Below are 15,310 nucleotides of genomic sequence, written 5' to 3' on the forward strand. Positions count from 1 at the left end.
TGTAGGTGATGCACACTGTAACCGTGCCCAGACAAAACTTGCTTCACGCGCTGGTTTAATATACACCACGTCGTCAACACTGGCCGCGAAACCCGAGCGGAAATTATCCGTGATAGGAATGCGCATGAAAACTTTGCTGTGAATCCTGAATTACTTCAACGCAGGAGGTGGACGTGCCATTATTTCATAACCTCGTTTTCTTCTTTTCAAAGGTAAATGCGAGCGATGTTTTCAAAAGTAGACAAATATTAAACTTTTGTGTGGTCATCGGCTAAATGTAAATAATGTGCAAACTTGCATTGGGATTAGGCTGATGATGTGCATCGGTTCATGATGCAGGCTTTGGAGATGCTGTATGGTATCTGTTTTTGGACAGAGTGATGTGATGCAGGACCGCAGTGGTGCTTGTTTATCTCACACCTCCACTATGACATCCACGCGCGTGCCCGCGACACCAGCATCATCATCAGCTTTACTGCAGCATCAAAGCGCTTTAACAGTGTATAATCTTTGACCAAATCCTTCTGTTACGTGCGATGTAAGTGTTGGCAGACTTAAATAAAGACATTTTTGCGTAACGCATGCATTATTGTTTACTGCAGTTTAACCTGCGTCATACTTGTTAGTAATTTAGGAGAACAGCATTGCAGTGTTTATTTAAAAACCTGGTCGTACTATAATAATGGTGTGTTTTAACAAGAATTTGTTGTGGACGTGTCGTAAAACCAAGTGAACACTCAGTACTAGTACACTGCATTTTTGTGCTCGAGTTTCTGAAACTTGGTGAGACTGCAGCATTAGGTTAGATTAGGTTAATACTGATAATATGTCTCACATTTTACTGAGACTTAAAAGTGTAGTGCCCTAGTAGTGTGAACAAGGTCTCAAATGTGTGTTAGTGGTTGTGATGTCATAAGGAATGAGGGTTGTGCCCTACATATCTGCCATTCGTGCATCAGGTAGCCTATCAGGACCAGCAACGCACTTAAATCTTGAGTTACTCTACAAAGCCATAATAAGATTGATTATTGTTTTAAATTCAATCATCTTTTCAATTCAACAGTCTTGTCTTTCACATGTCCTTTCAACAAATTCAGGAAGACGAGTGCTGCCTATTCTGAAGCAATGTTACACTGTCAAATCCAATCTAATGCAGATTAAAATTTACAGAGGTACTTCTTGTTGCATTATGTTAAGTAACGCCCTGCATTTATAAACGGAAACACAATCGGAAAGGGATAAGTACAAAAAGCTGACTCAGACCACTCGGAAAATTACAAAAACTCTATTCAACAATTTTCCTAATTATAATTTAAGAGAGTTGTAAAAATCACCATTTACAGGCAGATTAGAAAACCAGTCTCAATGTTATTACCACTAATGCACCATTGTGTCTAGACAACCAGTTAAGGATGCGATGCAACACAAGGACATTTTCCTCTCATTTCTGCTGTTATCCCCATCAGTGATGCTCCAGTTATATAAGGAAGGTTCCTGTGGTGCATAGGCTTTAAAATGGTGAGTACAGCCCCTCTATCACAACAAATGCATCAGATCATTTACTGTAGCAGCCCCTGTAGCAAAGACATTAGAGGGGTCTGGAAAATGTATGTGGTATTTATGTTTTTGGCGGTATTCGTCCTATGTTGATTTATACTGTTGTTCTTTTGAAAACACTGACATACAGTAGAGAAAATGTTGAGTTGTGTGTATCTTCAAAGATGCTTCTTTTACAAAAAACATTTTCAAGACTTTTTTTAGGATGTCAAATAAATCTTTGGTGTCCCTAGAGTACGTATATGAAGTTTTAGCTTAAAATAGCATATAGATAATTTATTATAGCATGTTAAAATTGCCACTTTGTAGGTGTGAGCAAAATGTGTTGTTTTTGGGTGTGTCCTTTTAAATACAAATGAGCTGATCTCTGCACTAAATGGCAGTGCCGTAGTTGGATAGTGCAGATTAAGGGGCGTTATATTCTGACATCACAAGGGGACCCAAATTTAAATCACCTATTTTTCACATGCTTGCAGAGAATGGTTTACCAAACCTAAGTAACTGGTTTTTCTTTTTCACATTTTCTAGTTTGATAGAAGCACTGGGGACCCAATTATAGCAGTTAAAGGATTAGTTTATTTTCTTAAAAAAAAAATCTAGATGGTTCACTCACCACCATGTCATTCGGGGTGTTGGTGTCTTTCTTTGTTCGGTCGAGAGGAAATTATGTTTTTTGGGGAAAACATTCCAGGATTTTTCTCATTTTAATGGATCCCAACACTTAATAGTTTTGATGCAGTTTGGAATTGCAGTTTTAAGGGACTCTAAACGATCCCAAACGAGGCGTAGGGGTCTTATCTAGCGAAATGATTGTCTTTTTTGACAAGAAAAAAATGCACTTTTAAACCACAACTTCTCATCTATCTCCATCTATCAAAGACATTAATTAGTATTATTCCACATACAACAACGTCAAAACAGTCCTCTTTCTCCACACTTGTAAACACTGGGGCGGAGTTTCGCATACAGCATCCGTGACCTCTTGACGTGATGACGTATTGCGTGAGGTCGCGCTGGTGGGTCACATGACTGAAGATAGATGAGAAGTTGTGGTTATTGTAGTTATATATAAGTGCATATTTTGTATTTTTCTTGTCAAAAATGACAATCGTTTCACTAGATAAAACTCTTATGCCTTGTTTGGGATCGTTTAGAGTCCTTTGAAACTGCAATTTCAAACTGCATTAAAACTGTTACGTGTTGGGGTCCATTAAAGTGAGAAAAATCCTGGAATGTTTTCCTCAAAAAACATAATTTCTTCTCTACTGAACAAAGAAAGACATCAACATTTTGGATGACATGGTGCTGAGTAAATTATTATTTTTTTAAGAAAATTGACTAATCCTTTAAACATGGGAAAAAGTGCAATTTTAATTAAATGTCCCCTTTAAAAAATAGTTAATCAGTACTTATGCAATTCAGCTGCTTCCTTGCCTTGTTGGTAACTAGCTTTTTATTAACGTGTTCAATACTTTTTTGCACATATTTATGGACTTTAATGTTGTGAATTCTTTATATTTGTGGATTTCTTGAGTTAATACTGATGTCTGGTGAAAATTTAATATGAATAACCTCATTGGAAGTATTTGTTCTGAAAAAAATGTTAAAGTGTTCAATACTTATTTCCCCCACTGTATGCTTTCACTTACGAAAATTAACCATGGTTTTATTGTAGTAAAAGTGTAGTAACCATGGTTAATTTCGTAAGGGTTATCTCATTCCCTATTGATTACATGCAAACTCATAAAACAGCATGTTTGACTATTAAAACATTTATAAAAATGTTCTTGCTCATGCTAAATCTTCAGTCATGGTGTTAGGTTGTTGTGAGTGCTTGCTTACAACACTGTTAAAAAAATAGACAAAATATGTACCCCAGCTGTCTGTCACTGGGGCAGTACCTTTTAAAAAGGTCCTAATATTTACCATAGGGACTGATTTTTATGCATTTGGTACCAATATGTACCTCCAAGGTACTAATATGAACTCTTCAGGTCCAAAGCTGTACTTTTTGAAACTTTTCAACAACTTTTGTGCGATTATTAAGGTATTTAGTGTATTGGGTGTTTTGTACTGGCCCAAGTAAGAAGAGCCCATCCCAAAGGCTTTACGATCAATCCCTTTTATGACTTAGGTCCCTCCTATAATGTATCATTCATTTAAAAATTGCTGTAATTTTATTTGTCTGTTGTTGAAAAATCACTCAATCCCTTGTTTTTGGCACCTGTGCCCTTTCGTGATCTGTGGTACAGTGCATGTTTTGGATCAGTGGTCAGTGTTTAAACCGGTGCATGATGGGTCACGGATCAGAGCTTGGCTGATGTGTTCGGCCTGCACGTTGAAACCATTCTGAGGCTCTCTTTGCTTTTATTGATTCTGTTATGGCAATGCGAAACCTGGTTTCAATTTGCAGCTAATTTGTTGCTGACAAGGGAGGGATGTAAACATACATTTTTCTGCCAAATGCATGCATGGTTTAAACAATAGAGTGCATTATAAAGCAGTAAATTGTAGATGAGCGATTTAGACTTTTATTAAACAAGTAGTGCGTTTCAAGAAAAAAATGTAGACATTTGGTACCAATATGTACCTTTGATGTACTAATATGACCTCTCGGGGTGCAAAGGTGTACTTTTTGAAAGGGTATCGCCCCAGTGACACCTAGGGACCTTTTTTTCTCACTGTGTTTATTTCTATGTACACCCTGTTGCACAGCTCTGAATAGGATAACCAGAATTATGCTGGTTAACATAATGGCTATGCTGGTCCACCAGCCTGGACCAGTATGGAACATAATTCCGGTCTATGCTGGTCTTCTAAGCACAAGTCTAGACCAGTGAGTGGATACTTTAGCAGTTGATGATTTACAGTACATGTCCATTCAATAAACCACTAGTACTAAACCATTAGTAATCCACTCTTACCACAAATTGATTTAACCTTAAGAAACAGCCTTAGATTATAGTTTAAATACAACATTGAGATGAAACCTGCATTACCTTTGAAAAAAGTCCCTTGGTCTAAATACTGTGTGTGTGTGTATGTGTGCAAGAAACCAAAACATCCATTATCTCATCTATTATGCATGATATCAGCGTATCACAAAATGCATTGTTTGGTCTCTGTCTTTTCAGTATAACATCTTCACTGGGCCCTAAAATATCCTTACGGTCATGGTGTGCATACTGAAGTCACCAGAATGCAAAGGAGTTTATTTGTAGACGTATGACAGTAGGAGCGTGTGTTTGCCCCTTTCCACTGCCGTGTGTTTGTGTGGGTAATGGCTTCGGCCTATCAGTAGATTCTTTATGCTCCGACCCCACGCTTTGGCTTGGAAACAATACAAAGTACATAAAAGCTGCTTTTCTCTACAGACTTTTAAAATATGCTCTCAACAAAGCCTTACAAATGAAAGGAGTACAAGACAGCATCCGACTGCTGCTGCTTTTTAAAGGGAGAAATCTATTCCCAATAGTAATCCCAAGGTATCCCCGTGTGTGTACGCAGGTGTATACCTCCCACCCCGCCCCACCACGGCCCTCACCTGTGTGTTGCGGTGCTTCCCTTGTGAGCCGACCTGGGCCGGCAGCCCCTTCTTGCACCGCCCGCCGACCCGGTCCATGGTTACCATGACGCGCTCCAAAACCTTCCAGGCGTACCTTCCCAGTTGCCACCGTACCTACAGCTGCATCCACTGCAGAGCACACCTCGCCAACCATGACGAACTCATCTCCAAGGTAAATAACAAGCTGCGAATGAATAACCCAATAACAGGTGTAGGTACAGGCCAGGAACAAACAAACATGTTTGTTAACCGTACAACACAAACATATTGACATGCAGTGTGAACTTCCTGTTTGTCATGAGTCATGTCATGAGTCAGGTCTGCCTAGCAAGATGAAAAGCTCATTTATTTATGAAAGTGACCTCATGTGTTCTCTTTCTGTCTTTTAGTCCTTTCAAGGAAGTCAGGGCAGAGCATATCTGTTCAACTCTGTGTAAGTTTATTTTTGTTTAGAAAATTGCAATCTCATTTTCACTTAACTGCTTTTGCTGGTACATTAATTAGAGGGATGGTTCACCCAAAATGAAGGTGGTGTCATTAATGACTCATCCACATGTCGTTCAATAAATAAAAGACCTTGGAACACAGTTTAAGATGTTTTGTATTTAGTCTGAGAGCTTGTTGATCTACGTACGTAGATTTTCAATGAAGGTTCAACAAGCTCTCGGACTAAATATTAAACATGATGAACTTACGAGTTTGGAATGACATGAGAGTAAGTCATTAATAACATTGTTTTCATTTTTGGGTGAACTATCCCTTTAAGCTTTTATTCTGTATAAACAAGCAAAGGATAATGTCGCTATCGTAAAAAATAGATGATGACAGGGTGATCAAGACCACACGCAGTGTGGATGGGTTTCATATCCCCCTAAAACTGTTGAATGTAGTACGTAATAGGCCTACACTAAAAATATAATCTGAAATATAATACGTAATATTTTACTAATGCAAAATGTACATTTTATCTATATTTTATGGTTTTGTTGCAAAAGTTTTCATATACATTTTAGCTTAAAGGTACAGTATGGGTTTTTAGCGGCATCTAGTGGTAAGATTTCAAATTGCAATCAATTTCAAAATGCAATGAGAAGCTACGGTAGCTGCCACTGAGCTAACATGTCATCTGAGACAACGTAGGGATGAAACGATTTCTCTAGAACAATTTGTCCGTTTAGGGCTATTGTAGAAACATGACGACAACTTCCATTTAAGCGGACCCACGGTGTGTATAGATAAAAACATCTCAACCTAAGGTAATAAAAACAATACAGTTCATTATGTAAGGTACACCACTGATAATATAGGTATGTATCTTATATTGTATTTTTTCAAGAGAGCTTTCTAAAAGTTACACACTGCACCTTTAAATTGAAATTGTATAAAAAAAAATTTAATAGCACTTTTTTACTTTTACATAAAGCATTACTAATATACACCTTATGAAAATTGTATATGCATATTTGCTTGATATAACTATAATATTAATTTTAAGATAGAAGTATAGCTCCATTTTTAAGCATACGTGAAGGTCACGCAAATTTCGTGGACGCTGTACGCACACTGCTGGATTTTTGTAACCATACGTACTTTGTACACGTAGGTCACGCATGTGCGTACAGGAGAATGTAGCATGTAGCGTTTTGTCACAATGTGCATGCGTTGGACGCCTGTGTGAACGTACGAGTCAAATAAACTATGCTATGTATATACACTCACCTAAAGGATTATTAGGAACACCATACTTATACTGTGTTTGAACCCTTTTCACCTTCAGAACTGCCTTAATTCTACGTGGCATTGATTCAACAATGTTGGCTCATATTGATAGGATAGCATCTTGCAGTTGATGGAGATTTGTGGGATGCACATCCATGGCACGAAGTTCCCGTTCCACCACATCTCAAAGATGCTCTATTGGGTTAAGATCTGGTGACTGTGGGGGCCATTTTAGTACAGTGAACTCATTGTCATGTTCAAGAAACCAATTTGAAATGATTCAAGCTTTGTGACATGTTGCATTATCCTGCTGGAAGTAGCCATCAGAGGATGATTACATGGTGGTAATAAAGGGATGGACATGGTCAGAAACAATGCTCAGGTAGGCCGTGGCATTTAAGCGATGCCCAATTGGCACTAAGGGGTCTAAAGTGTGCCAAGAAAACATCCCCCACACCATTACACCACCACCACAAGCCTGCACAGTGGTAACAAGGCATGATGGATCCATGTTCTTATTCTGTTTACGCCAAATTCTGATTCTACCATCTGAAGGTCTCAACAGAAATCGAGACTCATCAGACCAGGCAACATTTTTCCAGTCTTCAACTGTCCAATTTTGGTGAGCTTGTGCAAATTGTAGCCCCTTTTTTTTATATTTGTAGTGGAGATGAATGGTACCTGGTGGGGTCTTCTGCTGTTGTAGCCCATCCGCCTCAAGGTTGTGCGTGTTGTGACTTCACAAATGCTTTGCTGCATACCTCGGTTGAAACGAGTGGTTATTTCAGTCAAAGTTGCTCTTCTATCATCTTAAATCAGTCGGACGATTCTCTTCTGACCTCTAGCATCAACAAGGCATTTTCACCCACAGAACTGCCGCATACTGGATGTTTTTCCCTTTTCACACCATTCTATGTAAACTGTAGAAATGCTTATGCGTGAAAATTCCAGTAACTGAGCAGATTGTAAAATACTCAGACCGGCCTGTCTGGCACCAACAACCGTGCCACGCTCAAAATTGCTTAAATCACCTTTCTTTCCCATCCTGACATTCAGTTTTGAGTTCAGGAGATTGTCTTGACCAGGACCACACCCCTAAATGCATTGAAGCAACTGCCATGTGATTGGTTGATTAGATAATTACATTAATGAGAAATTGAACAGGTGTTCCTAATAATCCTTTAGGTGAGTGTATGTAAATATATGGGCTTGTTTAATAGCACTGTGTATTTAATGGTCATATTGTTTTCACAGTTGGTAAGGCTAAGGTGGTTGAGTTTCGTAATAATACCATTCATCCTATATTTCTTATGTATTTTTTATTTGCCTGTACTTTTGTATTTACTGTAAAGTAACCATTGGATACTGTCCTATATTTAAGTCCTGTTAAGCCGTTTAATACAAATGAAAATTGTGAGCTGCCTGATGATTAGTCGCGACTAATCGTTTGCAGAATAAAAGTTTTTGTTTACATAATATATGTGGGCGTACTGTGTATAATAATTGCAAAGTGTATAATAAATATAAAGTGTATATACACATGCAAGTATTTCTTATTATACACATTACACCCACATGTATTATGTGGACAAAAGTTTTTGTTCTGCGGACGATTGGTCGCGACTGGTTGTTAGGTAGCCCTACTAATAATAAAAAATGTATGTTTTTTTGCATTAAATATTTAAATAGCCCAGATCAGTTGCTGTTATTAAAATATTATGATTGACCAATCAGATTCCAGAAAGTGTAGTAAACAGTTCATGCACTGTAACACTATCATGTCTCTAACCTGATTGTACTTTCGTAATGTTGTGTCTGATTGTATCTCAGGGTGAATGTGGGATGTGGCCCTGCAGAGGAGAGAGTTCTGCTGACTGGACTTCATGCAGTTGCAGACATCTACTGTGAAAACTGCAAAACCACATTGGGGTGGAAATATGTAAGAAAACATTACCATATAGTATAATATGTCTTTTAAAGTAAAGATATTCTAGCCAGCTGCTTAATTTAAACGTTAATGCATCAAGCAAAAAGAAAATGAATGTTTGCATGTTTATATGGCATGCAAAAGTCAATCACATTGACATTATGCAAGTTATAATCACCAATGTGATGCGAGTGTAAGCATGCTCATAGAGGCTTGTCTAAGCAGGAGACATTCCTCGCGTGGCGTCCGTTTTTAATTGGCAGCTGTGCCGCATGCCGTTTGTTTTTTCCACATATCAGCACCACTGGATTTCCGGTCGCCCTTGACAGCCGGATTATAAGCGGTGTTGACCGATTTAAACGCAAGCATGTGATAAACCTACACACAAAGATATAGGTTACCATCACGCCCGTAGAGGCCCTGTTATTTATACACACGTCAGATATTGAGATGTTTGACACAGTGACCTTCTACAGATATCTGATGAGCTCCTAACAGCACCTTCAGCTATATAAAGAAAAGACAGACAGGATATTGAATGTTATAGTAAACTTAGTCGGATAAAAAATGCTCATTTACAAGAAAACATTTTGCATCTGAACTCTTCTTATACATTTGCACAATATCACCTCTGTTCCTGTGTTCCTTTCGCCTCCTGTTACAGGAACATGCATTTGAAAGCAGTCAAAAGTACAAGGAGGGCAAGTTCATCATCGAACTCGCCCACATGATCAAAGACAATGGCTGGGAATGAACAGACGCCTGGGAGAGTCGAAGTGGATGACGGGTGAATGCGTGGGTGGATGACTGACTTTGGTTTGCCATTACCCTCTTAAAACCTAAAATTCCTCCATCTCCTGCTGACACACACGCACCTCGTCCCCGGGTGCCCACCCGGACCGGTATCGGGAGAGAGGGCCGCCCCGGGTGGGCGTTGTGTGCCTGGAGGAGAGCGCGTGCGTGTGTGTGTGTCCTCCCCGATGCGTGGGAGCACACTGAGATACATGAATGCATACACAAGGTGTACAGACGTACATGCACACACATACGCCAAAGCATGTCACGCTTGTTTGTACTGTACGCAGCTCTATTCATACGTGTGACATAAGGCAGGGCTATGAGGGCACGCTGCGCTTGGCAGGATCGGGGTCATGAGTTGACAGAACTGACGGGGGTCTCTCCACATTCTGTTTGTAAGAAACTACCAGGGTTTTTCACATTCAGCACCATCTGTACAAGCGTGGAGGCCTGGCACAGGCAGATAGCAGCGAGGTCTGGAGAGATCAGTGAATGGGGCTCTTAAACCAATGGTTCGAATGAAGTTTACCCCTCCTGCTTTTAAAGAGATAATGCACATGAAATAAATATTCTGACAGAGTTGTTTTAAAGGCAAATGGCAGTTTAAAGAAAAATATTCAGGCTAGTTTTTACTTTATAATGAAGGTAAATGGGGACTGGCACCATCAAGCTCCAAAATGACAATAAAAGTATCATGATAGTGGTCTGTACATTTTGTTAACTATATATGAGGAGCTCACATGCAAAAGCCGCTTAGCATCACCTCCATCAAAAAATGAGATGTTATGCTCTCTGTCATGTATTAAATGTTTATCAAATAAAATCCCTGCCGCAGGCCATTAAAAAACTGCTTTGTTGGCAGAATCCGCTAAACGCTAGGACGATTTTTTAGCAAAGTCCTCTTAAGTGCACTCATAGATATGTACACTCGATGGCGCCTTGGCTACGGCAGTTCATTGGACCGAATGCGTCAAATAGAGCCGCCATCTTGAAACAGGGGACAGCGTCATTGTAGGCAACGATGTAACGGAAATAAAATCACCATAAATCGTCATGAATGCGATTTTCTTTTGGTTCGTTTCACCAGTCAAACATGTCTTTAGCATTGAGTCCAGAAAAAAAATAAAGTTTTGATATTTCGAAAATCTACCTTTTCTAACTATAATGCATAGTGCTAGTAGGCCTAACATCAATACGCAGCACAAAAGTCCGGCATCGTCCGAGTACGGCGGAGATAGCAGTGTTACCTAGCGACTTCCAATGACAAGTCCCCTGTTCTAGGATGGCGGCGGTTTTGACGCATGCTTAGAACCCCAAGGCGACATCTAGTGTATATATCTATGAAGTGCACTGAAGATAAATAGGATAAACGTCGGCATGTAAAACATTCAAAATTGTGTCGCTTGTGAGTACTTGGACCTGAAACAACCCGAACATGGCAGTCACATGGACCACAGCGCCCCCTGATGTGTGGTTCAGTTTCTTTATTTTTACATTCTGGCTTTCATCATTTGCAATGTTTCTAGTAGCATTCTAATGCTGCATTTAGACCAGCTGTGGTAGAGGCGTCAAGCGCGAGTGATTTCAATGTTAAGTCAATGTGAAGACGCGTTGATGCGCGTCTCGAGGTCTCGCTGCGCGAATGAGGCACAATTCTGCCTCATTCACGCGTCTAGTTCGCGCGAATTGAGCGTTGCCACGGCAAACGCGCGAGTTGAAAAATTTGAACTTTGGCGGAAAAAACTTGCTCTAGTAGTGACGTGATTACAGGATGCGAGCGGAGTCGCAGAAGCCCCTCCTATGATGCGAATTTCCGCGTGAATGTCTCGATGACTAGAATTTCACGTGCGAATGAAGCGAGTAAACTCAAAATGTTCAAGCGGCAAACTAGACGCGGTAGACGCGAATTTGACGCCTCAAACGCGGCTGGTGTGAACTCACGGTTAGTGATTTTGCAACTGTTTACTATGTCTTACCCAAAAAAATGGGTTTTATTTAATACAAAAAAAGCTTGTGTGCACTTAGAGGGTTTTTCAACGAAATACAGTCAAATTTGTTAAAAAGTTAATTTAAAAGTACTTAAAGGTGCAGGTGGTGAGGTTGCACATTGCAACCAATGGCTTAATCCACTGCTCACCCCTCGTTTTTGAAACACATAGAAAAGCTACGGAAGTCGCCACTGGACAAACATGTCATTCGTAAAAAAATGTGTCTGTTAAGGGCTTCTGTAGAAACATGGCGGCACAAAATGGCGACTTCCATGTAAGGGGACCCTCGGTGTATGTAGATAAAAAGGTCTCTTTTATTTTGAAAGGTCATTATACACCACTGATAATATAGTTTTGTATATTCTTTTGCATTTCTGTCAAGAGATCCTTCTAAAAATTACACACTTCACCTTTAAAAGTTACTGACTAATTGTATGTTCACACCGCCGCCTGCGAGAGTGTCAAAAAACGCTCTGGCTGCCCTGCCAGTGACGCTATAGAAAAAGTGTAGTAAACGCTCTGACGCGCAAATGCATTCTCTGGAATCGTCTCAAGTGGAGGTTTCCGCCTTCCGATTGGTTGCCACTAGTGCTGCACAATTAATCGCATCGCAATCGCAATGTCATCCTGTGCAATTATATGACAGCAAAATGTTGCAATTATATTAAATAAATAAATGTGAGGACTTGTTAACACAAACTTTCTGATAACAGTCTGATGATTTTCCTTGCTGTTTAAAAAAAGAAAGAAAAACGAACAAAAAAGGCAGTGCACGTGTGGCATGCACATGTGTGGTGTGCGTCGTCACTTATACCAGAGCGAAGATGGATGCAGAGGAGGTTGACAGTGATCTGGTAGCAAAAAAAAAACTATGTCTGTTGTATGGCGGTATTTTGGATTTAGGATTACTGACACTGAGCAGTTGCACGTGGCAATACGAAAACATTTCTAGTTTTACAAATACACATTTTAGCTAAACTGTGTCTGGATTTTCCTTGAAACCCATCAAGTTGACTCATGATACCATTTATTATAATCGCAATCGCACATTGCAATATTAGCAGCAATAACCGCAATGGGAAAAATTACCCAAATCGTGCAGCCCTAGTTGCCACCAAACCGCGTCATAGCTCGTTACCATAAAGTTGAGCTAATTTCAACTCTCCTCAACGCTCATACCGTCCATGACGCGCCGGAGCTCGGCACCGGCTCTCATTTAAAATGAATGACTTCCGGCCACTTTGACGCTCTTGGTGGTGGCAGTGTGAACGCACAATTTATTGCCATCAAAGTGAAATTACTTCGAAATTACTGAACCTAAACATAAGAGAGTGATAAAAATCTAATTTACAAGAAAACATTTCAGACGCACTTCAAAGGGTTTTGCATCTGAACTTCTCATATTATATATTTTAAATCCAATTGAGAGCTTTGTGTGGAAAAAAGACCAACATTTAAGTATTCCCATATGAAATCTTGTAAGCTGTATAATGACAGCATTTTCATTTTTCATCTCTTTAAGAAAAGATCTCATCGACTTTAAAAACATGCAGCCCACATTAACATGAATGTAAACCTTTGTGTATAGCAGTTTACAAGGTGTTGTATCTGGACATCTTTCTGTCTGTGTGTGTACCATGTTAAAAGTTTGTGCCGGTTTCAATTTCAAGGTGTGTATTTGTAGCGAGTGTTCTTGCTGTTAGTGGACTCATGAAATTAGGTAAGACACTGTACACTGCCTCTCCATTAGATTTGTATAATAAAAATCAAACCACTCTTGAAAGCTCCTGTGTGCTCAAGACAACTGAAATACAATTCACTTCAGTGTCGACATCATTAACCAAAGACCCAACCTCAAGTTAGTTGACCAACACAAAAATTGCTTTTTATTTCTTTGCTTGGGGCAGACAATGGTGGGGTGTGGAGTTGTATAGTCAGAAGGCAAGCTTATTGACATTTTTCTCCTCTTAAATGTATTATTTACTTGTCATTAGTTGAAATGACTATATAATGAATATATGTTTGTGTGTGTGTATACAGCTATTTATTCACAGCTGATTTTCATCTGTGTCAGGGACTAAATTGTTGCGTTTGTTTTAAATTATTACGACTGTCATCCTAGCATTATCACAATTCATGTCTTGACACCAAATTTACTACTTTTGTACTCCTGTAAGACGTTTTAACTGTAGTGCGTTTTATAAATGGAGGTGGAGAGGATAATGATGTTATTGGCACTCATCGATATTGATAGAAAATATCAATAAAGTTGAAATGTTGAATGGTTTGCGTGATTGTTTTATTTTTGTTAGTAATTCTGCATGCTGAAGAATTAATTGCTTATTCTTTTGCAATGAAAGCTCAAACTAAAATGTACTGTAGAGGGAGTCTATTCAACAAGAAGTCTTCTGAAGCCATAAGGTACTTTTGTGCATCTTTAAAGGTGCCAAAGAATGCATTGAAATAATCTGTTAAATTGTTTCCTGATATCTACATAGAAGGTATTTTACTTTATTAAATGCAAAAATGATCCAGAGACAGTTTTACATGTCCATATACAACTCTAAAATTTGTCCCCAGAATTAAATAATATATTATTACTGTATTTGAAAGGGTCATGAATAATAGTGTTGAGCTCTGATCTGATTGGCTCTTTCTCAGAGCAGCTCATTTGAGAAGCTCTATGTGTGTCCAAACAGAACTTATGTTTGAGCCTGTATTAGACGAAGATACAGAATTTGAGGAACCAATTGTTTGGAGATTGTTAAAGGGGGGGTTCAACAGTATTTCATGCATTCTGAGTAATTACGACAGTTATAGAGTTGTTTCCTCATGCTTAAGAAATGCAAAGTGTCAAAAAAGCAGTTAGATGTGTTAAAAAGTATTTCTGTGCCGAATGCACAAGTTTTGTACAAGTTTGGAATAAAAAAAATCTTACGTATCAACGTTATCGTTTTTTATGGGCACTTCCCCCGGAAAAGCACGCCCACACGTCAATCAGCGGGAGAGCGAGAACCGAGGACGCTAAGTTACAGGCATCACTTCACGCGACAGCTTTGTTTTATATCAAGACTCAACAATGGCATGAAAGAAGTAGTGTGTTTTTGGATGCAAGAAGCAAGCCAGCATTATGGAAACAATGGATATAGTTTGTTTATCTGGGGTAGCAGCAGAGTTTTGCATGTGTGTTTTTTAACGCTGGATTTGAGAAGTCCCAACCGGGTCATGAGTTGCATGCGTTAAGACTTCTCTGTTATGTTGAAAATCATATAATGTAAATGGCCCGAACATTTAGGGAATCATAAGTTATCCAGTGTTGTATAAAGTGTTGCTTGGCTTGTGACTCGCTCCTCCCGCAGCTCGTGACTCCTTCCGAATGTTTCCGTGTGTTCCAGAAACATTCGCTAGAGCTGATCTGTCTTTTATAAATTTGATTAAACTAAAGACTCTTCGGAGATATAAAGGATGTCATACTACTCTATAGGTACTCCAGATTAACATCAGATATGCAGAAACAGCATGTGTGGGAGCTTTAATGGACAGTGGCAGGTTTTTCTTTCAGTATGGACCTGCAAAATGTAACTATTATGTCAATAGTAGAACTTCAGCCTGAACGTTAGCATATAGCATTAACTAGCGTAAAGCGCTAACTGAACAGTCACAACTTTGTTTTCAGCATTGTAACAACATTGTAATTAATTTAATGTTGGGGCGTACATCACGATCATGTATCGTCACAGTCAGTGTTAGGTTGAG

At 39.2% G+C, this 15,310-nt stretch overlaps 1 protein-coding gene across 1 annotated transcript; it reads left to right on the forward strand.

Moving 5' to 3' along the window:
* Positions 1–33: 33 nt before the first annotated feature.
* Positions 34–13,836, forward strand: ypel2b (yippee-like 2b). Its single transcript, XM_073863053.1, is given in 8 exon segments — positions 34–212; positions 310–538; positions 1,399–1,518; positions 5,065–5,161; positions 5,164–5,294; positions 5,512–5,555; positions 8,672–8,780; positions 9,433–13,836. Coding segments are annotated over 6 exon segments (474 nt in total). The 5' UTR covers positions 34–212; positions 310–538; positions 1,399–1,515; the 3' UTR covers positions 9,523–13,836.
* The last annotated feature ends 1,474 nt before the right edge of the window (positions 13,837–15,310 follow it).

The sequence above is a fragment of the Misgurnus anguillicaudatus genome, chromosome 24 (assembly GCF_027580225.2).
Source record: "Misgurnus anguillicaudatus chromosome 24, ASM2758022v2, whole genome shotgun sequence".
Taxonomy (NCBI): domain Eukaryota; kingdom Metazoa; phylum Chordata; class Actinopteri; order Cypriniformes; family Cobitidae; genus Misgurnus; species Misgurnus anguillicaudatus.